The sequence below is a fragment of the Bos indicus x Bos taurus genome, chromosome 10 (genome assembly GCF_003369695.1).
Source record: "Bos indicus x Bos taurus breed Angus x Brahman F1 hybrid chromosome 10, Bos_hybrid_MaternalHap_v2.0, whole genome shotgun sequence".
Taxonomy (NCBI): domain Eukaryota; kingdom Metazoa; phylum Chordata; class Mammalia; order Artiodactyla; family Bovidae; genus Bos; species Bos indicus x Bos taurus.
Window position 1 is genome coordinate 100,073,645 of NC_040085.1, and position 21,343 is coordinate 100,094,987.

The following is a 21,343-nucleotide window of genomic DNA, read 5'->3' on the forward strand; positions in this document are numbered from 1 at the left end:
ACTCGTGCACTTCATAACCACTGCAGTACTGTGCTAATTGTCCTCCTGCCTGTGAAGATGTTTGTGACATCTCAGAGGATCTAATAATACACTAGGCCAGGACCACAAGTTCGATGCGCCCTCAGGTCTGAGCATGCTGACTGGCAGAAATTGGAGGCAGAGGCCCCAGCTGCCAGGACACAGGGGCACCTGGGAGACGGAGACCTGAGCAGAGCGGAGCCTGAGCCAGGCAGCCAGATGACCCAGAGTGGACACGCAGACACGAAAATGGCACCAATGCCTGGGCAACGCTGAGGGCCTCACAGTGAAAAGGTTTCAGTGGGAAGACAGAGAACAGCAAGGCTGAGACAAGCAATTGTTACTTAATAAAAAAGTTGTGTGTGTGTGTGTTAGTTGCTCAGCTGTGTCCAACTCTGCGACCCTGTGGACTGTAGCCTGCAAGGCTCCTCAGTCCATGGGATTCTCCAGGCTAGAATACTGGAGTGGGTTGCCATGTCCTTTTCCAGGAGATCTTCCCGACCCAGGGATCGAACCCGGGTCTGTACACAGTATTTTAAAATATACAGTACAACCTCTATGCAGAACAGTGTAGAAGAGAGGAGAACCAGCTACAGAGACAAACATGGGTTTAAAATCCGGTCCCTCACTAGCTGTGTGACCTTGGGAAAGTTACTCAGCATCGCAGAGTCCACTTTCTCATCTGTAGAGACAATAGGCCTGTTGTAAGTAAGCTGGACACAGTGAAGCAGCCTGCTCCGCCCCCGGGAATGCTCTGGGAATGGCCTTCACCAGCTAGAAATGATGTTATGCTGTTTCCTAGTTTGCCTCAAGTGGATAACAAACTGCTTAAACCAGCGTGCTTTATCACACCGAGTATGAAGGAGCTGCATTTTTCTACCAGGGGCCTTCCTTGGGCTCTCAGCTGACTCAGTCTCTCTTTTAAAGACATCTGGGGTGCTCGGGTTTTTGGTCTCGGTGAAGCAGCCCAAAATCACCCTCCAGTCCCCAGAGGTCACAGCACAGCAGTTTAAGCCGCACCCACACAGACAGGGACACACAGAACCCACTAAGGACACCTCAGGGGAGCCTCGCTGACCCCACAGGAGCCCACTGAGCTGCAGGCTGTTTTTACCGGTGGCTCCCAAGGCAGTCTTGGCCCAAGTCGTGAAATCCTCACTCCTCTCCCCTGGCACCACCTTCTGGAGACGCCCATCCACTGCTCCTATCCTACTCCACAGAGCCCCCTACGTTCACCTTTCCCTGGGTCTAAGCCTTATCTCTAGCAATGTCACCAAGATTCTAGTCAATCCCCATCATTTCCAAAGATAACCAAACTCAAGAGTGTTCCATAATAAAGCCAAAATAGAGTAAAATGTATGTGTCTACTGGGCTACGGGTCTGTTTGAAAGGAGTTCAAAAGAAAAAGCTTTAAGAACTCGCGGAAGTCAAAGACAAGACGGACAAAGGGCAGACGGTGCAGAGAAGGGCAGGTTTGCAGGGGGCACCACGCTGTGGGGTGAGGCCCCCGCGCCCACCCCGCACGGCCCACGGCTCACCCCCAGAGGCGGAAGCCCTTCCACTGCATTCTTCTTCGCGGAGAGGAGATCGGACGCTGGCCTCTTCTGCAGGGAGTCCCTCCGGGCGCGGTACCTCCCCGACGTGGTAAGGTCCGACTCGGACGCCGATGGCGACAAGAGCCCGTCCCGCCGGGGCCGCGGGCCCTCCCCAGGCGCGGCGCCTGGGGCCTGGGGCTCCAGGATGTGCAGGGGCCCAGGGGCCAGGGGCGCGGCGTGGGAGGCGTCTGGGGGGCGGCCGCCCCGGGAGCCGAGTGGCGGCGCGGGCCCCTCCTCGGGGTCCTCGTCCTCATCCTCATCGCTGCTGTGGATCAGCACGGTGGCGTCCGACAGGGACTTCCCGTGCCCACCTCGCAGGCTGCCCCGCAGCCCAGCGGCGCAGTCTTCCGCCCGCAGCGCCCGCTCCCCCGCCGCCAGGGCCGGTGCAGCCCTCTCCTGCAGCCGCAGGCCCTCGAGGCCGTGCGCCAGGCCGGCCAGCTCGACGCTGTTGCGCTTCTGCAGCCGCGCGCGCCGGGCAGCCGTCAGCGGCTCGCTCACCTCCTGCAGCGAGTGCGCCACCGGCAAGCTGTCCTCCTGGAAGGTCTGCACCGAGTGGTGCACGCGGCGCGTGATGAGGTCGGGGTTGCTGCTGCTGATGGGCGGCTGGCGGGACAGGTCCGGGGTGCTGTTGGCTGGCCGCGGGTGCGGGTAGGGGGGCGGCGGGCGGTACACCTGCGTCCTCAGGATGCTGGGCGCCGGGCAGTCGCGCGCCTGCAGCTGCGCGTTGGTCAGCTCGGGCACGCTCACGGCACCCAACCCCGGGCGCCGCCCCGCCGCTGAGGCATAGGGGTAGGGGGCCGGGCTGTGGAAGCTGTGGCTAAGGCTGAAGGCGCAGGGGGCCATGGGTGGAGATCCCGGGCGCGCGTGCTCGCGGATCTCGGGCTGGCTGTACACCAGGCTGAGGTTCCGCAGAGAGCGGCTCTGCCGCTCGGCCGGCGCCAGGCCACGCTGCAGCTGCTTCATGACTGTCTCGTAGTCCGGGGTCGGGCGGTAGGACGGCGGGATCAGGGCGCTGTGCCGGTGCGAGGGCACGTAGTCGGGCCTCAGGACGTCGCTGCCCGTGATGCTGGGGTTCGAGGACCCGGGCGAGGGCTGCAGGTAGGGCTGCGGGCTATTCAAGGAGCTGGTGCTGTGCGCGCTGTACACGCTGCCGTTGCGGACGCGCCCGCCGAGCTCCACCTGCGCGCGATCCAGGCTGGTCTGAGAGTGACCGTAGAAGCCGTTCTGGTTGGTCACGAAGAGGTTATCTGGGGGCGGGCGGGGCAAGACAGCGTGCATTTTATAATGAGGCTTTTTTCTGAATGTACTGAACTGAACCAATTACTCAAGACAAACACTGAGACGGCCCGAATGCTGATGGCGTTTATGAAACTCCAGGCTGAAGGGACCCGGCGGCTCTACTCACACCGCCGGACCCTGGACGCGCGGTTTCTGGGCGCCTCGCCTCCTCACCTCCAGAATGGGGTGGTTCTGCCTGCTCCAAGAGTGGGATTCAGGACCTCACACCCAGTAAAGAACAGCCAAATCAATGCTCAGCATTAAGAGTACAACTACACCCCCACAAAATGGGCTGTGCTGTGCTTGGGCACAGACTCAAACTCCCATGGCTTCTGCGGGAAAGCGCACTCCTCCTTGGGTTACCCGCCCCCCTGCCCTGGCAGGAGGGCTCTGGGCCAGAGCCCCTTCCCTCTGGAAGGTTGGCCAGGGTGGCTGGAGGAGGAGGCAGGGGACTCTGTATCCTCTGTATCCTCTGCTCACATTCCCTTGACTCTGATTCCACAGGGAGGAGGGTGCCCCGAGAGCAGTCAGAGCCAGGGGGCCCGACTGCTGGTGAAACTGTTTTACTAGAGACAAAGCAGGCTTTCCAGAAATCGGGGGAGCTAAGAGCAGAAATACCCCTAGGTGTGTGGCCCTGCTGATGCTGAGCAAGTTCAAGCACCGGCTGTCTGTAAACATTTCCTGAAATGAAACTCAAGGCGGACTGTGTAGATTCCTCCAGAATGAAGATAACAGGGCAAGGAGTTCAGCAGGATCTAAGCCTCACGAGGTCCTCGAGTGTCACCGGTAGCTGCACACCTCAGCAGGGGCGGGAAGCCAAGGAGACCCCCGCAAAGACAGCCGCCCCTGCCCGAGTAAGACGGGTCACAGTGAGCACCTCACGTGTCCACGGACGCTGCGTGTGCGCCTGCTTGGGCTGGAAGGAGGCCTGCTTCTTCAGTCCAGCCTGCAGTTCACCTGAAAACTACCCAGGGTGACTTCTAACACGTCAATGGAAAGAACACCAGAGAATAGTTGCCACTGATAAAAACATTCTTTTTCTGACTCAAAAGCCTCATGACGGTTTTGTCCAAGGGAACAGTGGCCAGCGTCTCAGGCGTGGCTTCTATTCCGGCGGCACACACAGCCATGGAGACAAGGGCCTCAGAGGCAGCTCGTGCTCTCCCTGCGATCGCACCGAGCTTCTCCCGTCTTGCGAGCACCCCGAGGTCTGCATCTGTGGAGCCCCCTTTCCTCACAGCTGCCAGCGCTCGCTCAGCCTCACCCCCGCCCGTCTAGACCAGCATGATACCTGCTGGTCCTGCTCTGCGCACCCCCAAACCATCCAATGATGAGTCGGATGTGTAGAAGACTCTGCTAAGAACTAACAGGGCAGTCGGGGGGCGGGGGGAGGGAATGATTAGGATCCAAAGAAAAAGGGAAAGGTAAGCACAAAAATCACGGGAACCCAAGGAAGTGTTGCAACTGAAGGAGGGAAGTGTAGCGAGTGAAGGAGCCCAGTGTCACAGGAGCTGGGGGAGGGAAGGAGCGCTTCCGGCTGGGGCTGAGCGATGGGGTCAGGGACACCTCCAGGACACACGGCACTCGGGACCTGGAGAGCCGGCAGGTGCAGTTTCACCAGCAGTCGGGCCCCCTGGCTCTGACTGCTCTCGGGGCACCCTCCTCCCTGTGGAATCAGAGTCAAGGGAATGTGAGCAGAGGATACAGAGGATACAGAGTCCCCTGCCTCCTCCTCCAGCCACCCTGGCCAACCTTCCAGAGGGAAGGGGCTCTGGCCCAGAGCCCTCCTGCCAGGGCAGGGGGGCGGGTAACCCAAGGAGGAGTGCGCTTTCCCGAAGAAGCCATGGGAGTTTGAGTCTGTGCCCAAGCACAGCACAGCCCATCCGGCGGAAGCGTGTGGGCAGGGGGTAGGCAGGGAAAGGGCGCCGAGGGTGACAGAGCGGGGCGGGCAGCCGGGAGACTTGGCAGACATGGAGTGGCTGGAGGAGCCTGTGGCTGGAGAGAGCTCAGAGCGGGCGCAGGAGGTGAGACCTGGAACAGGAGCACAGAGGGGCATCTCAGAGGATGCTGAACACTAGACACGGACGATCGTCAGGGAAATGGGATGAGCCCGGCCACTGAGTGTCAGATGAACCGGGGAGGGTGGGAACTGAGGACGTCAGTGCCTGTGATGCAGCGACTCACGAGAGGTCTCAAAAAAAAAAAAAAAAAAAAGACTGCATTGGCAGGAGCAGAGGGATAGGGAGGAGGAGATACGGAACAGATGCTCCATGAAGTTAATCAGAGGCAAGAGGATTTGCAACTGTCTGGGTACTGAAGGCAAAAAAAGAAAAGAAACATTATAAACAGTTTGGAATCCCAGGAACCAGTGGGTGACTTCACCGTAAAGGAGTACGGAACCTGGCAAAGGGCCTTATGGAGCAGGGTGATAAGCTCAACTCCAGGATGCCACTGCAGCAAGCGGTGGCAGCGGATAATGTTAGGAGTGCTCCCACTCAGCCCGCGGTCCTGCTGGCCCCCTGAATGGCCCCCAGGCCGTTGGACAGGGGACACGTGGGGCCGGAGCTCAGGAATAAAGGTGGGCTGGGGAACGCAGACAGTCCTCCTCCTTGCTGAGACCCCAACTGCGGATGAGAGGAGATCAACCGGATGCCTGTGGAGGGAGCGGGCCCTCGGCAGACCTCCGGGGCAGGGAGCACCGAGGGGGCAGGAGCGGAGAGCATCCAGCGCGCTGAAGAGGCTGGAACGCTGGGGTCCGATGGGAAGGAGGGTGCGTGGGACCTGCGCGAGGGCAGCTTGGCGGAGCAGCACAGACGGGAGGGGAAGGGGAACCAGTAAGCAGAAGGGGCACACAGTAGCGCTCTCAGAAGTGGGGAGAAAATGAAAGAAGAGACAGTTCACACCGCAGTCTGGAGGGAGAGGAAGACATTAGGAGGCTCGCAGAGAGAGGAAAAGAGAGGACCGGGGAGGAAACACACTGAAGAGAAGAGAGATTTTTCGGGCGTGGGGGGCGGGTGTCAAAGCCACAGGAGGGCAGAGGGGAAGGAGGAGAAGCCAGTGAGGAAGGTAAAAGCAACCCCCCGAGGCGCACACTCTGGGACTCCACAGTCGAATCCGTCCCCCTGCCCCTCCACCCCCCGCCCGGAGAACCTCACCCAACACACAAGGCGCAGCGCCAACAACGCGCCACCGCCCGCCTCCTGGTCCCTCACGCCGCCCTCCAGTCCCCTGCGGGCCTGAGTCCAAGCGCCCGCTTCGCCGTCTGTGCCGGCGCAGTCACCCCCCGCACAAAAGCAGGGGCAGCGGCCCCACCCGGGAGCTCGCCACTCCCGCCTTTCGAAGTCACCCCTCTTTCCAGGAAGCCTTTCTCAGACTGCCCAGCTCACGCTCGTCACAACATGCCTGTTCCCTTTGTGCCTAAGTCATCTGTGTGCTTGTGTTATCCTCCTCTATTAGCTTCCACATCTAAGCTTCTTAAGATGTGGAATTACCTCTCTGCATCCATCTCCCCGCCTTTACAGCAGAGCCTTGTGGACAGAGTAAAGTAATAATGCTTGTAAAATGAATGCTGGAGATACAGCTTCAGAGGCCCTGTCTTCACATAACTCAATATGCCCATCATTTGAAAGATAAACATAAATAGAGGAAAATAATCGTTTACAATGGGAAGGTCTCAGGCAGGAAAAAACACAGAACAAGCCTGGGACCTCCCGGGCCAGAAATCACAGAAGCGCTCAGAGCCCATGGGGCACACGTTAACAGGACTTGGGAGCCAGTTTGAAGGAGTGCCCATGGGCCAAATTCAGGATCAGATCTGAGCATCAGAATCTGATACTACATGTTTGCTACCCATATCCCCCAAAAAACTGACTCTAATGAATACAGGTTGGCTATCATCGTGACAATAATTCTGTGAAGTTAAATTTTTAAGTTATTTGTGTAATAACTTCAGGCAAAAAACTATCCTGGCTTCAAGGTCTCCAAGCCTTCATGATTTATTCAAATTATAGTAATTTTGTAAGGCATTTCAGAAATGGTGTACTTTACCTAGGGAAGAGGTGTACGGTTCTGTGTAATGTCCGTTATAGTGCAGCTGGGGTGGGGCGGCCATGGCATAGGGCTGCGGCTTGGGCTAAGAATCGGAAAGTTGGAAACAGGGTTAAAACACATCGTCTATGGAATATGTGTAAACAGTTCTTTTCTGGCTTCTTTCTTTTCACTGAGAAACTTCTGAAGGAGCCTGACGTATCATATATGAAAAATAAATATCAAGACCCTATAGCTCTTACCCTATCTATCCTTTGCAGGGTTTTCCAGAAAGGCAATGCTAAGCGCTATGCTCTGTTATCAGGCAGCAGACAGCACAAGAAAGCAGGAACAGACACAGATTTCCTGAATTCTTATATAAACAATCAATTAGAAAAAACTTATATGTACTATCTTTAATCTTATTAGCTAAACCATCTAGTATTTTAAATATCTACTAACTTCTGATTACTCTTGGCTAATAGTCAATATCTTTAGTATTAGGTTGGACCTAATATTTTAAAATATATAACACAATAAATGTTACATATATAAATATTAGGCTTAAGTTGTAGAAAATCACCATTTCTTTGGTCAAATGTCAGCATACTTTAACAGTTCGAACTAAAAACGAACACTGCTAAAAGCGTATTTTATTAAGGAAAGCAACGGCACTAAAACAAAAAAAGGCAATTGTAATTTTCCTTCTTTCTTACCAGAGACATCCTCGAAGAAGACCTCCTCCTAACTGGGTTCACTATGACGGTCTGAGTTTGCCTGTAAAAATAAGACATGTCTTTGAGAAACACATATACACGTGCTCATATGCACACACTCTTCCTAGACATGCTAATAAGAAAGTAAAGGATAAATCTTCCCAAGCGACAAACTCATCCAGTCATCAATCAGAAAAAAGGCAGGTGGTCTCCCGGCTGCACTCCAGGGTCTGAGCCTCGCGGAGCAGCCGTCGGTCGCCTGGCCGAGCCCAGGGCCAGGCAGGAAGAGCTGTCCCCGGTCCATGCAGGCAGGCCCTCCGGAGCGACCAGCAGCAGAGCGGAGGGGGCGCCAGGCCAGAGGGCCACAGACTCAACCCCAGGGAAGAGACGGCGCAAACGCGCTTCTCCTGCGGGCTGGGCTCAGCGCTGACCACCTCCGTTCTCAGCGCTCAGGACGGACCGCCAGCTGCCAGCCTCACAGCCAGAAGCAATGGAGTGCCTTTGATGGAGAGCCTGTGAGCCTCGGACCACACACATGATCAAGAGACAAGCTGGGAACTTGGGAAACTTAGGAGTATGTGTGTTAGCTGCTCAGTTGTGTCCGACTCTGTGACTCCCTGGACCGTCGCCCACCAGGCTTCTCCATCGATGGGATTCTCCAGGCAAGAATACTGGAGTGGGTTGCCATGCCCTTCTCCATAAGAATATATATTTCCTCTAAGAAACTAAGGTAGGGAGAGCAAAAGAGTAGGAACGTTGGTTCAGTGGGCTGGTGGTAACTCCATTTACTTTCCTTTGCAAGAAACTTCTCTCTGGTTCTAAGTGTACTTTTAAAAAAGAAATGAAAAGTATTCAGGAGTCCTGGCTAACATTTATCAGATAATTTGAGATTTTAAGCTTTTCAGAGCAAGCTCCATCTTTGAATAAACATAGGTCACAAATAAGAAAAAGAAAATTCCTTTTGTCAGAATCTATCTTTTAAAGATAAAGGCAGGCATTTTTGTTGTTGTTCTTGTGTGTGGTCAGTTTTATTGCAAGTAAGATCTAGGAACCTATACACGTAGGATTCTTGGGTTTGGATCATGATGCAATTTTGTCAAAGCTCTTTTTGAAAAACCTTTGAGCATCTATTCCTGGCCCAGAAGCTTATGTGACATGTAATAACAGATTACAAAAAATGTCATCCTTGGTTACAGTGTTCCTAAGGACTAATTATTAGAAAATCCATAATCACAAAATGAACATGAATTCCATTTAATCAGTAAATTTACCATCTCAAGCCTCAAGTCTCGTCTCAAAAATTTTCAGCACTGTAATTAATTTCTTCTATTAAATCCCTTAATATTAGCTAATTTTTATATGATTTTTGCTGCTAAGTCGCTTCAGTCGTGTCCGACTCTGTGCAACCCCATAGACGGCAGCCCACCAGGCTCCCCCATCCCTGGGATTCTCCAGGCAAGAACACTGGAGTGGGTTGCCATTGCCTTCTCCAGTGCATGAAAGTGAAAAATGAAAGTGAAGTCAGTCAGTCATGCCCGACTCTTAGCGACCCCATGGACTGCAGCCTACCAAGCTCCTCTGTCCATGGGATTTTCCAGGCAAGAGTACTGGAGTAGGGTGCCATTGCCTTCTCCAAGATTTTTGAGGTAAAAGAAAATTACTCCTAATAGAACTATCAAGTAGCTGCAACTGCTTTTATGAGTTGACTTTTTTTGATTAAACATTTTTAAAAGTAACTTCCTTTTATTATCATTCGAATGAATTAAGATTGTTGATGAAGAATAGATGTCTCTATTCCAAAGGATGCTCCCATTCTGCCAGTAATTATTATGCAACAAAAATAAAATGGATGTCAATTCCATTAGATTGCAAAAATACCCACATCAGTTGGTAAAACATTAGTAAAGTCAGGAGGGTGTATCTGAGCCTTTTTTCCCCTCTTATTTTTAATTGAAAGGTAATTACAATATTGTGATGGTTTCCGCCATACATCAACATGGATCAGACACAGGTATACACACGTCCCCTTGCTCGAGCCTCCCTCCCCCTCCCACCCCTCTAGTTGTCACAGAGGTCACAGTTGTCATCATGATCAAACCCAATTGCATCATGATCAAACCCCGGTCTGAGTTCCTGAGTCACAGAGGATTCCCACCATCTATTGCACACGTGTTAGTGCGTGTCAGTTCTCTTTTAAAACGCTCCTTAACTGCACACTGCTGTTGCTCAGTTGCTGGGTCGTGTCTGACACTTTGCCCCGTGGACTGCAGCCCTCCAGGGACAGAGACCAAGCCCTTCTGCACTGGCAGGCTGGATTCTTTACCATCAGGCCACCAGGGATGATCCTTAACTGCACGTTAATACATTCTTCAATTTAGCATTCAGGACTTGAAGACACTGCATTCTGCAGCCTCGAGGTTTATTTTTCCTTTACTCTCCATCATCAGGGCTAGATTTAGGCCATCCTAGTTGGCCTCTGAAGTTTATATTTAGTCCAGAGACTCACTAAATTGACTAAACCTTAAAAGGACTACAAATTCAAAACACAGAGATGAGGAAAATGGCCGTTGATAGGATCTTCCAATGAGGTGTCCAGAGTTGCCCAGCCGGACACAAAAACAAAGTCTGTTAAACACGAAGCCCAAGGATGTGAGCTTCGGAGCAGAGGCGGCACTCCGCATGGGGGTCTATCCTGGCGCCTGCTGGCAGCCCCCAGGGTGGAGGCGGCACCCCACACGGGGGTCTATCCTGGCGCCTGCTGGCGGCCCCCAGGGTGGAGGCGGCACTGCAGAGGCCACTTCTGCTAAAAACAAACCAGCACGTCTTCCTGCTGCCCAGCTGACGTAGGCAGCCTCTCCATCGGGTCTACATGTTCTAACCTCCTTTTTCTTCTTGCCAAAATCCTCGTCAAAGCAGTTTTCTAGGAGACCAGCTAAACTGAGTACACAAGAGAGAACGGTGAACAGTTGGTAGTGTTTAGGGGCAGTTACTATGCTGGTGGGTGCTTCTAAAAATGAGACAGCTAAAGATTTCGGGGGGGCTGGAAATCACTGGAATGTGTGTATTGGAGAAGACACAAGAAGAAAAGGTTGCTAGCCCAAGTAAAACAAATGACATTACTTATTGAAACAGTGCGAAAGGCTATACACGATTACCTCGGGGAATCCAAACACCAACCCTGAGAAGGAAGCTGGTGGTATCTTTCCTTACAGATAAGGAAATGGATATTTAGATTAAGTAAATTGTTCCTGGTCACATGGCAAATAAGCAGAACTGGCATCAGAACCGGGCGGGTCTGTCAGATTCCTGAGCACACGCTCCTAATAGCTGATTACCTGACGCCCCCTCCCCACCCCAACAGACACATGGGCTCCACCGAGGCAAAGGACACACCATTGTGCCACTGGTGCCTGGCACACAAGGAAGCTGCCAAATGTGTGCTGAACAAGTGAAGGAGACAGTGAGTGAGGACTGCAATGGATGCTTACGGCTAAGCACTTACAATCTGGGCTTCCCTGACGCTCAGCTGGGAAAGAACCCGCCTGCAATGCAGGAGACCCCGGCTCAACCCCTGGGTCAGGAAGATCCACTGGAGAAAGGAAAGGCTACCCACTCCAGTATTCTTGGGCTTCCCTTGTGACTCAGCTGGTAAAGAATCCACCTGCAATGCAGGAGACCCCAGCTCAATTCCTGGGTCAAGAAGATCCACTGGAGAAGGGAATGGCTACCCACTCCAGTATTCTGGCCTGGAGAATTCCATGGGCTGTATAGACCATGGGGTCACAAAGAGTCGGACATGACTGAGCGACTTTCACTTGGGCTTCCCTAGTGATTCAGTTGGTAAAGAATCTACCTGTAATGCAGAAGACCCAGGTTCAATCCACAAGTCAGGAAGATCCCATGGAGAAGGAAATGGCAACCCACTCCAGTACTCTTGCCTGGAAAATTCCATGGACAGAAGAGCAGGACAGGCTGCAGTCCATGGACTCCCAGCGTTGGACATGATTGTGCAAGTAACTTTCACTTACAACTTACACTTGAGCTATAAAGACAGTAAATTTCCAAGAGCTGACTTTTGCTTTGTGAGCTTTGTTTCTTGTATATTTCAAGCTATAGAGGAGTGAAATTTTGATGCACAAAAAATATGTTGGCTAGTGGAAATACCCAGAAAATATTGACCTCAGTGATCTTCCTTTAATGGGACAGGGGCTTTCTCTTCTTCCAGGCTTCTCACAGTGTCTTCAAAAACCCTGCAGTAGGCCAAGAAGGGGGACAGCCCCAGCTCCCTCCGGGCAGGGCCAGTGCATCTCCTGATCACAGAAGTCTCCAGAACAGACTGGCTGCTATATTTGCCAGTAGCCTTAAACTGCAGGAACACTCGCCAATGCTGACAAGGCTGAGCAAGGAGCCCACTGGCGACAGGAATTCAACCTCCTCCTCTAGAGAAAGTCTGTGGAAACTTCTGCCACTCGGCTTTGCAGGTTTGGGGACACTAGACTCCCCTTCCCCCGCTCTCCCCAGAGAGGAGAGAAAGAGCCTCCCACACACCAAGCACCCTCTCAAGATTCCTTTTCCCTCTGATTCTTCTCATGCAAATTCAACAGGTCAATGATAGCATGAATGGGTCTGGGGCTTGGGGTGGCAGAGAAGGGGAGAGAAGTCATTTGACCTAAGAAACTGTCACTACCTCATTTAATTCCTATTCCAACTCTAAAGAAATGCTAAATAAAACTCACATTATCCTCACACTATAAATTAAAAAAGCAAAGAGAGGGATTCCCCTGGTGGTCCAGGGGCTGGCTCTGCATGCAGGAGGGCCAGTTCAAGCCCTGGTCGGGGAACTAAGAGCCCACATGTCACAGGCCAACTAAATCCAAGTGCTGCAACGAAGGCCAAGCACAACCAAAAAAAGAATTCATTTCTCTTCACCTGGGGATCGAGTGCTACATTCACTTCCTGTAGAATGAAGAGCGTATCTTCCATCGTAAATTATTTCATAGCAATAGTTCATGAAAATGGACTTCCATGATTTAACACGTATGGAAATTAAAAGCAAAATGTAGAAAATAGACCTTTACATATAATTATTTCATTTTAAAAATACTCATTTTCCTTATACAAATGTAACATATTCAAATGAGGATCTAATATAAATGTGGTTTTATTTATATTTGGGAATAAATAGTAATATTATTTTTAAAAAATGAGCTAAGACTGAGTCATTTACCCCCCACACACACATAAATTATTTATTTTCCTTCTGAACTTTAAAACTGTTACCAAGGGGTGATTTGCCAAAAAACTCTTTTAAAAAGGTATTAACCACCAACCAACAGGGATGCCTACTGGAAAAAGATTCTATCTTATGGTTTATTTCAAATGACTGATGCTCCATCAATTTCCAGGGCAGGGGGGAGAAGTGAACTGAGGGAATGATGGCTCATTATTACGAATACTCTTAAACTTATGAAAGGCTTTACATCTACGAAAGGGCTGTGGCCCAGGAGACTGCACACATACTGCTCTGAGCGTAGCACACGTATACACACAAAGCATTGCCACCCACGCCGGTAACAGCCCGGTGCGGAGGAGCCCCAGATGCCACCGCCCGGGACCCCGGCGCAGCGAAGCCCGCCGCAAGGGGGCGCCCTCCTCACACAAAGGTGCGGGAGCCCCGAGCCCCGCAGCAGGCAGAGGTGGCGGCGGCCACGGGGAAGGAGGCCGGTGCCCCTGGGGGTTCGCGTTTTCCGCGGCCCCGGCGGCAGAAGCAGCGGGACTCATCTCATATGAAAGGACGGTGGAGGGAACGGGGATGCAGGGAACCCGGGGCCTCAGGGCTAATTAATTGCTGGATGGTCCTCCCCAGCGGACGTCCTTCCCGGCCCCAAGCCGGGCCTGCCTATTTCTCTTCGCACCGCTGCTCCTTCACACTGGGGCCCATGAACCGGGGAGCGCCTCTCCTTAACGGGCCCTAAGGTACAAGCCGTCCTTCCGTCAGGAATGAAAGGACGGCGGCGGGGAGCAGGACGGCTCGTCCCCCGGACTTCCCGAGCCTGCTTCAGGCTCGTCACTCGGAAGCCGGCCCCGGCCCCGCCGGACGCCCGGGCCTGAAGACTCGAGGGAGGAGCCCTGCGCCCCGAGCCCCGGCGGACGGACGCGCCGGGCCCGCGAGGCTCGGCCCGGGCAGGGCCCACGGCCCGGACTCCCGACCCTGCTCCCAGCTGCCAGCCGCGTGGCAGGGCGCGAGTCCGCGCTTGTCTATCTCCACAGCGTCCCTGTGAATGGGCACCTGGACAGTGCAGACGGGCTGCTGTGAAGCCAGAGGAGACGAAGGCGGGCCACATGGCGCCTGACACAGGAAGCGCCGACTGAACCACGTGATAAGCGCTAGGAAAAGCAGCACTGAGCGCGGTACGCGACAGGCACCGCGCGGCGGCCGGGCAGCAGCGCTCACTCTGGATCTGCAGGAATGAGGGTGAGCCCGCCTGAGAACAGGAGGGCGGGCGCCCGGCGAAGGCCTGGGGCCGTGAGGGGCACCGGCAGGGCAGGGACCGAGGGCCCTAGGAGCCAGGACGGAGGCTCGGCGGGGCACTAGGCCCGGAGGAGGCGGGCTAGAGGCGAGGACAGCACAGACGTGGGCCTGAGCGATGACTGGAAGCAAAGCTGCACGTTTGGCTCATCGGTTAAGGAGACTGCCCAGAGCAGGCGCAACAGGGCCAGCAGGCCAACTGGGGGCCAGCTGGTGAGCTGGAGCAGAGGGCAGGGCTTCAAGAACAGGGGTGGGGAAGGAGCGGAACCGCTCTGCTTCACGTGGCCTTCTGCCGGGAAGCCTCTCCGAGCCTGTGCATCCGGTTAGGTACCCTTCTCCCAAGGGCTCTGACAGCACCACACACATCCCAGGGCAGGGCGCGTAACACTCGCTTCCCCGCGTTCACTCGGCAAATCCGTCAAGGCCCCCGGGGAGCAAGGCCCTTGCTCAGCACCGGGAATACAGGGGTTAACAAGAGGGGCGCGGTCTGGGCTCTACAGACAGGCCGAGGGCGGATGGCTGGGAGGGGATGCAGACCACAGAGAGGGGTTACCCAGATCAGGGGGCTGCGGGCCATGAAGGGGAAACAGGTAGCAGATGGAGACGGGTGCCGGGGTGGTCAAGAAGCGCCTCTCTGGGCCTTGCCTGGGGGCCCCTGGCTAAGACCCTGCACTTACAATGCAGGGAGCTTGAGTTCGATCCCCGGTCAGAACTAGATCCCACATGCCACAACTAAGACCCGGCACAGCCAGATAAATATTTAAAACAAACAAAAAAACCGCTGATGAAGGGCACCTCTTAAGAGACCCTGATGCAATGAGGGGCCAGTACGTGAAGACTGGGGAGGGGAGGGGGTCGGACGGACAGAGGGCACGCTCACAGACCAGAAAGGATAGTAGTGTGGCTGGAGTGGGTGAGCAAGGAGGGCAGAGGGAACAGTGGAACCAGGCAAGCACAGCGCACACGCGGCTTTGCGCTTCCAAGGACGAGGGCGAGTCAGTGCAGGGCCTTAGGCAGAGTGAGAGGATTCCGGCTGACGATGCAGAGTCGGCTACAGGCAGGGAGGCCCAGAAACAGCCAGAGAGCTGCAGCAGTATTCCAGGTGAGAGCCAGGGCAGCCGGCACCAAGTTACCTGCTGAAGGAGCGTCAAGATGGCCCGATTGAGAGACATTTTGAAGGTACAGAGTTCGCGGAGCGCAGGGACGAACTCCGCGTGGCAGGGAAGGGAAGCAGGAATGAGGAGGAGTTCTAGCTCCCGGGCTGGCGGTGCCTGTGCTCTGCCGCCGCCTGAGCAAACAGGCAGGAGCAGGAGCAGCAAACTCGGGCAGGAAGGCGAGCCGTGGGCAGAGAGTCTGGCTTTAGGCACTTTACCAAATCGGACAAGCCTGTGAGGCACCCAAGTGGAGATGCCAAGGAGGCAGCCGGGGGTGCGAGTGGAGAGCTCTCGGGAAGACAGGCTAGCGACAAAGTCAGGTGCACTGTAGGTACAGATGCTGCTACGAACCAGGTCAGGCCGAATCCCCTACAGGGTGAGTGTAGACGAGAAGAGGTCCGGGGGTGAAAGCAGCCAAGGTGACGGAGAAGAAACAGCCTCAGAAAGAGAAAAGGCAGGAGAAGAGGGTCCTGGCAGCCAAGGAGGAGCACGGAGAAGAAACAGCCCCAGAAAGAGAAAAGGCAGGAGAAGGGGGTCCTGGCAGCCAAGGAGGAGCACGGAGAAGAAACAGCCCCAGAAAGAGAAAAGGCAGGAGAAGGGGGTCCTGGCAGCCAAGGAGGAGCACGGAGAAGAAACAGCCTCAGAAAGAGAAAAGGCAGGAGAAGAGGGTCCTGGCAGCCAAGGAGGAGCACGGAGAAGAAACAGCCTCAGAAAGAGAAAAGGCAGGAGAAGGGGGTCCTGGCAGCCAAGGAGGAGCACGGAGAAGAAACAGCCTCAGAAAGAGAAAAAGCAGAAGAGGGTCCTGGCAGCCAAGGAGGAGCACCGATCGGGGTGCAGGGAGGAAGGCGCAGGCAGGGGTTTGGTGCCGCCCAGCACTCAAGTGAAGAGCTCATCAAATGGCCACTGGGTGAAAGTCTCCGTTACTCTGACAGGGGCGTCAGTGAGGAGGTGGCTTAAGAGAAACGGTGGGAGGGAGGGGAGAGAGAAAGATGATGCAACTCTTTCCAAGAGAAAAGAAGAAAGATACAGCACTGGGGCTACAGGGATGTGGAAACGGAGAAGATGTGTTTAGAGGTAAAATGTGACAGCATGTTTGCGTCCTGACAGGAATGACCCAGCAGAAAGGGGCAGACCCATGGGGCTAGGAAAAATGTACATTAAGAAGAGGTGTAAATTCTTCAAATGGCTGGAAGAGCTGAATGAGCTTTTATGACTCAAAGTGTTGATTAAAAAAATTTTTTTTCCTTTTAGCTTTCAAGAATTAGAATAATTGTGTTACTAGTTGAAAGAAATCTTAGAGGCCTATTTGTAGATACTAGAGGTTGGTCCAAAGCTAAAATGAAAAATAACTGAGAAATAAAATTTTAACATACAAAAGCAAAGAGATTATTATAAAAATGTCATTCAAAAGTTATCTTCTTAAAAAAAATTGCCCTTATAGATGATACCCTATAGCTCAGGATGAAAACTTTTAAGGGCATCATTTTCCAGTATCCACGGGCAGGGTATACTTACAGGCTGCACTGATTTAGTCTGTAAAATTTATGTCGCGCAACACAGAGTCTCCAGACGTATTTTGCTGTTTCCATGTCTTCCTAGCAAACAAAAGACGCACGAAGTAAAGCAAAGGACATCTACAACTTGATACAGACCTCATCTGAGAACAAGACAGACACGGGTGACATGGTATACCAAAGTCACTTCTAACACACGGTGATTCTTGCATTTTCTACCACTGCACTCCTCATATGAATGTTGTAATTAGGATTCAAACTATGAAGACCACCTGGAGAAGGAAATGGCAACCCACTCCAGTATTCTTGCCTGGAAAATCCCATGGACACAGGAGCCTGGTAGGCTACAGACCACTGGGTCGCAAAGAGTCAGACACGACTGAGTGACTTCACTTTCACACTTTTGGGGGAAGTGTACATAGGGTGCTTGGCTCAAAGTGTGGTGTCTAACAAGGGTTTAATAAAAGTTTCAGTACCTTAAAAAAAAATTATGAAGACCAACAAAAAGCTCTCAATAGTATGATTCTTATAGTAACAGTTTCTGGATGACTTAGAAATATTTAAATTATGAAAATGTCATCTTTTATTATTACTCAAAGATGTGACTAAACAAAACATTTTATTATTGACAAACAGATACTCAAAGACATTTTTAAAAGAAGTAACTCAGACTCATGGCTTTTGTCAAGAGAGTAAAGGTAACTGTGAAACAGTATTTCTACAGAGCTATTCGTATCAGTGGGAGCCAAGATGCCAGTGTTTCCTTTCTTCCCTACTTGTGCTCCTGTGTGCTTAGTCGCTCAGTCGTGTCCGACTCTGTGCGACCCCACAGACCATACAGGCTCCTCTGTCCATGGGGTTCTCCAGGCAAGAATACTGGAGTGGGTCGCTATGCCCTCCTCCAGGGGATCATTCCGACCCAGGGATCGAACCCCGTATCCTGCACTGCAGGCAGATTCTTTATAGCTGAGCCTATGTATGTAATTTAAAGGTCATCCTAATCATACTGAATAAACTGAGTATTTATCCAAAGACTCAATTCATTCAACAGTATTTACTGAGCAACTTTGCTAAATGCGATTACGCAAAATGTTACAAAGAATAAAATTTTATTTTTCATAAACTATGAAAAACTATCATTTTAAAGCTACTCCCCCAAACATACACACAGAAATGTTAACTTTTAGGAAAAACAGTCCATGCAGATTCTTAATGTTTACTCACAGTTTGAAACTGGATGGTCTCCTCTTTATTTGCCAGCTCTAATGCAAAAAAGGACTTATTGTGGGACATGTTAGCAATATCATGCCACCTGAAGAACAACAAGCAGAAAATGGTCATATAAGTACTCAGATTTTTACTAAGAGACAGAAGATAAGATTTTTTTTCCTTTTTGAGCTTAATGTATAACCTATTATTTTTTATCATTTTAGGAAGAAAACAGGGCTTTAACTGGCTAGCATGCATTTTATAATTGAAGTGACAACACAGAGGTACAAAAAGTAACACATGTATACTAAAACAGAGGCAGAGTATTCAGAAGTGTAAGCTCAGGACTTCCCTGGGGGTCCAGTGGTTGAGACCCCACGCTTCCAATGCAGGGGGCAAGGGTTTGATCCCCAGTCAGGAAACTAAGATCCCACATGCTGCACGGCTAGGCCAAAATAAATACATAAAAATGTAAACTCTACTCATCCTCGTTTGCTGGACTAGTTTGATCAAATATCCCACTCTCAGCTGCCTTCGTTCATTCAACAAATGCTTTAGCGGGCACCCGCTGTGACGATACCGGGCACCCTGTGTTCGGTCCTGGGGCACGAAGATGGGCGAGGGGCAGCGCCGCCCTCAGAGGGGCTCTGGCGGGTGGAGAGCACAGACCTAACAAGCATTATTACCTTCTGGTACACAGGGCAAAATAAGACCCCGAAGTGGAGCAGAGATGCTCTACAAAGCTGGTGAAGCAGGGCCAACAGAAAGTTCAGATGCTGGGAGCCCGAAGAGTGAACTATTCTGGGGGTGTTCACCAGGATTCAAACTCCAATTCTGACCTTTCTAACTGTATTTTAGCATGTTAAGGTTTTATATATTAATATCTTATTACACACTGCATAATTTTTACAAAGGGAAAACAGGTCTGGAAGAAAAAATTTTACCCCTTTATCCTTCTCTGTCTTATTAGATTTAAGTTTATTGAAATAAATAAAATTCATTCACAATAACTTGGTACTTCATTGCTTTTGTGTTTTAATTTTCTGGATGCACTGCGTACAGAGCATGTGGGATCTTAGTTCCCTGACCAGGGGTCAAACCCAAGCCCCACGCGTTGGAAGTGCAGAGTCTTGACCACTGGACCTTCAGGGAAGCCTCTAATTGCTAAACCGAAAGATTATGAGTGTCATATTAAAGAAGGCATTTTAGAACTTCCTATCCAGTGAGGTAAAGGAAGCCCAGGGGGATGTCTCCCATGTTCCTGTGACCTTTCGAGCAATGTCAGGGTCCTTCCCTTCGGTGCCAGCCAGATCCATCTCTGCCCCCTGCCCTGCAACTGAGCGTGCTGGGCGGACAGTGAGCAGCCTGGGGACCTGAGAGCAACTGCCCTCGGGAGCCACCTGAGCCAGGGCAGGACGGTCCAAGAGCGAGGACCTGTTCCCCAAGCTGGGCACACGCTCCATGGTCACAATCACCAGGGAGAATCGTTCAGACCCCCAAAGGCAGGAGAGCAAAGGAAGTGAAGGGACACAGAATACTGCAAAGGGAACTGCCTTCGCCTGAAATCTCGCTGCTGCAAGCCAGCCACGCTTAGCACACTGCCATCTGTCCTCTGTCCTCCTGACTAGACTACATTCTAAGATTTCCACAAATGAAGAGTACCACTCTTTTTATAATCAAGAGAAGAAAAATCTACATTACAAAAAGTAATTTAAATGTTGGTATTTTAGGAATTTTGGTTCCAACTAGAATCAGGGAAAGCCTAGATTTCCCATGAGAAATAGCCGGGGAAACCAGAGCTCAAATGAAAAATGCGCTGCTCATTTACATGAGTGCGTGTGCGTTTGTTCAGCCCCACAGTGGTGAATTTTGTTTCTTTCCCCTAAGGCTGGGGTACAGTGGGCACCAGGGACTTTATGCTGAACCTGATGAAACGTGTTTCTAAGGGCACAGAGCCCTTCAGCCTCCAGGAACTCATCCTAACATGCAAGCCTCAGCTACTGAGGAGAGAAATCGGATTTTGTTTTTGAAATCGACTGGGATCTAAACCCTGAAATAAATACTCATACTTCACATAGAAAAAAAAAGAAAAGAAAAGAAAAATTCACACACAAAGAATGGCCTCCATATGGTAAGAAAAGGGTCACATGTCTTTAAACATTTCCTAAGCAGGCCACCATTATAAACAGTTTTCTGCAATTTAGTTTTGAATTAAGTATCTTATAACTATTGTGGTCAGGTGCAATTTTATTCTAAGAAGGGCATGTTTCCATTGGGAGACACTTACTTGTGAGCAGTACAATTAGCACAGGGATCAAAACCCAATCACCTACAGGAGCCACAAAAGTGCACAGAAAGAAAAGTACCTGAATACCACAGGGGGCCTCCCGCTCTTGTGCTTCACAAAGACGCCTTCGAGACACGCTCCGATGGATATGTCGCTGCCTTGGCTGTCCTAGGGAGGAGAAAGCGGACAAGGAAACACTGGGGGCGGCAGAGACACGGGGCCCCAGGGGCCCACCTACCCCCACTCTTGTGTCCCATGTGGAAAAGGCTTGGGAGACCTCCCCTGAGGGGGAAAGTCTGCAAGGTATAAATGTGTCACCCTGGAAACACATATGAAAAACAGTTGGGCTCCTTAAGGAATTCTATTCCAAGAGTAATTCCAAGAACAAACGACAAAACAGGAATATCTCTTTTGCGAGAAAACTTCGGCCACGAGGACCTCAGCTTTCACATTTCCAAATGTCTGCACATCTCGGGCTTCGGGCAGCGCAGCGTCCCTGGCCTCCCTGCTAACCTGCTGGGACGACTCAGGCGCGCTTCGGAGGGCCCCGTCTTCGGGCCTCGCTTACCTTGGCAGGGTAGCTCTCTTCCCCATAGCCATCCATTCTCTCTACCTCCTGCATGTAGAGCATTTCCGCGTCAGGAGCTGTGAGGCCCCTGCAACCCGAGAGATCTGTCAGACAGACTGTTCACAGACTAAAAAAATTTCAGAAGAGCTTGTTTGCGAAAAACTACGTCTCAATCGGGCATAAAGCGTTAGAAACGTTTCCAGTTTCTAAGCGTCTGTGATTAGTTACGTCAACCCACCAATTTTTACTGAGAATCAACTACACGCAAGAGCACTGTGCTGAATGCTGAGGGCTGGGTGTCAGGGCCGACCCCGTGGCCTGGGGGCAGGCCAGGGGGAATGCAGGAAGTAAAACAACCTCCCAAGAAGACTTCAGGGAGAGCCAGACTTCTCTCCAAACCACCACAGTGTCAGAGAGTACTCAGCACTGTGTGCTGAGCGCCACACCGT

General features: G+C 51.9%; 1 protein-coding gene across 5 annotated transcripts in view; it reads right to left on the bottom strand.

Annotated features, from left to right (window-relative positions):
- Window positions 1-21,343, bottom strand: part of PTPN21 (protein tyrosine phosphatase, non-receptor type 21) — a 78,845-nt gene that overhangs the window by 11,416 nt on the left and 46,086 nt on the right. For all 5 annotated transcript variants that reach the window (XM_027552670.1, XM_027552669.1, XM_027552668.1 and 2 more), the window contains 7 exons: window positions 20,895-20,982; window positions 20,406-20,494; window positions 18,055-18,142; window positions 16,832-16,911; window positions 7,634-7,694; window positions 6,939-7,023; window positions 1,557-2,860 (listed from right to left, as the gene is read on the bottom strand). In XM_027552670.1, coding sequence (XP_027408471.1) covers window positions 1,557-2,860; window positions 6,939-7,023; window positions 7,634-7,694; window positions 16,832-16,911; window positions 18,055-18,142; window positions 20,406-20,494; window positions 20,895-20,982 — 1,795 coding nt within the window. The remainder of the gene's footprint in view (window positions 1-1,556; window positions 2,861-6,938; window positions 7,024-7,633; window positions 7,695-16,831; window positions 16,912-18,054; window positions 18,143-20,405; window positions 20,495-20,894; window positions 20,983-21,343) is intronic.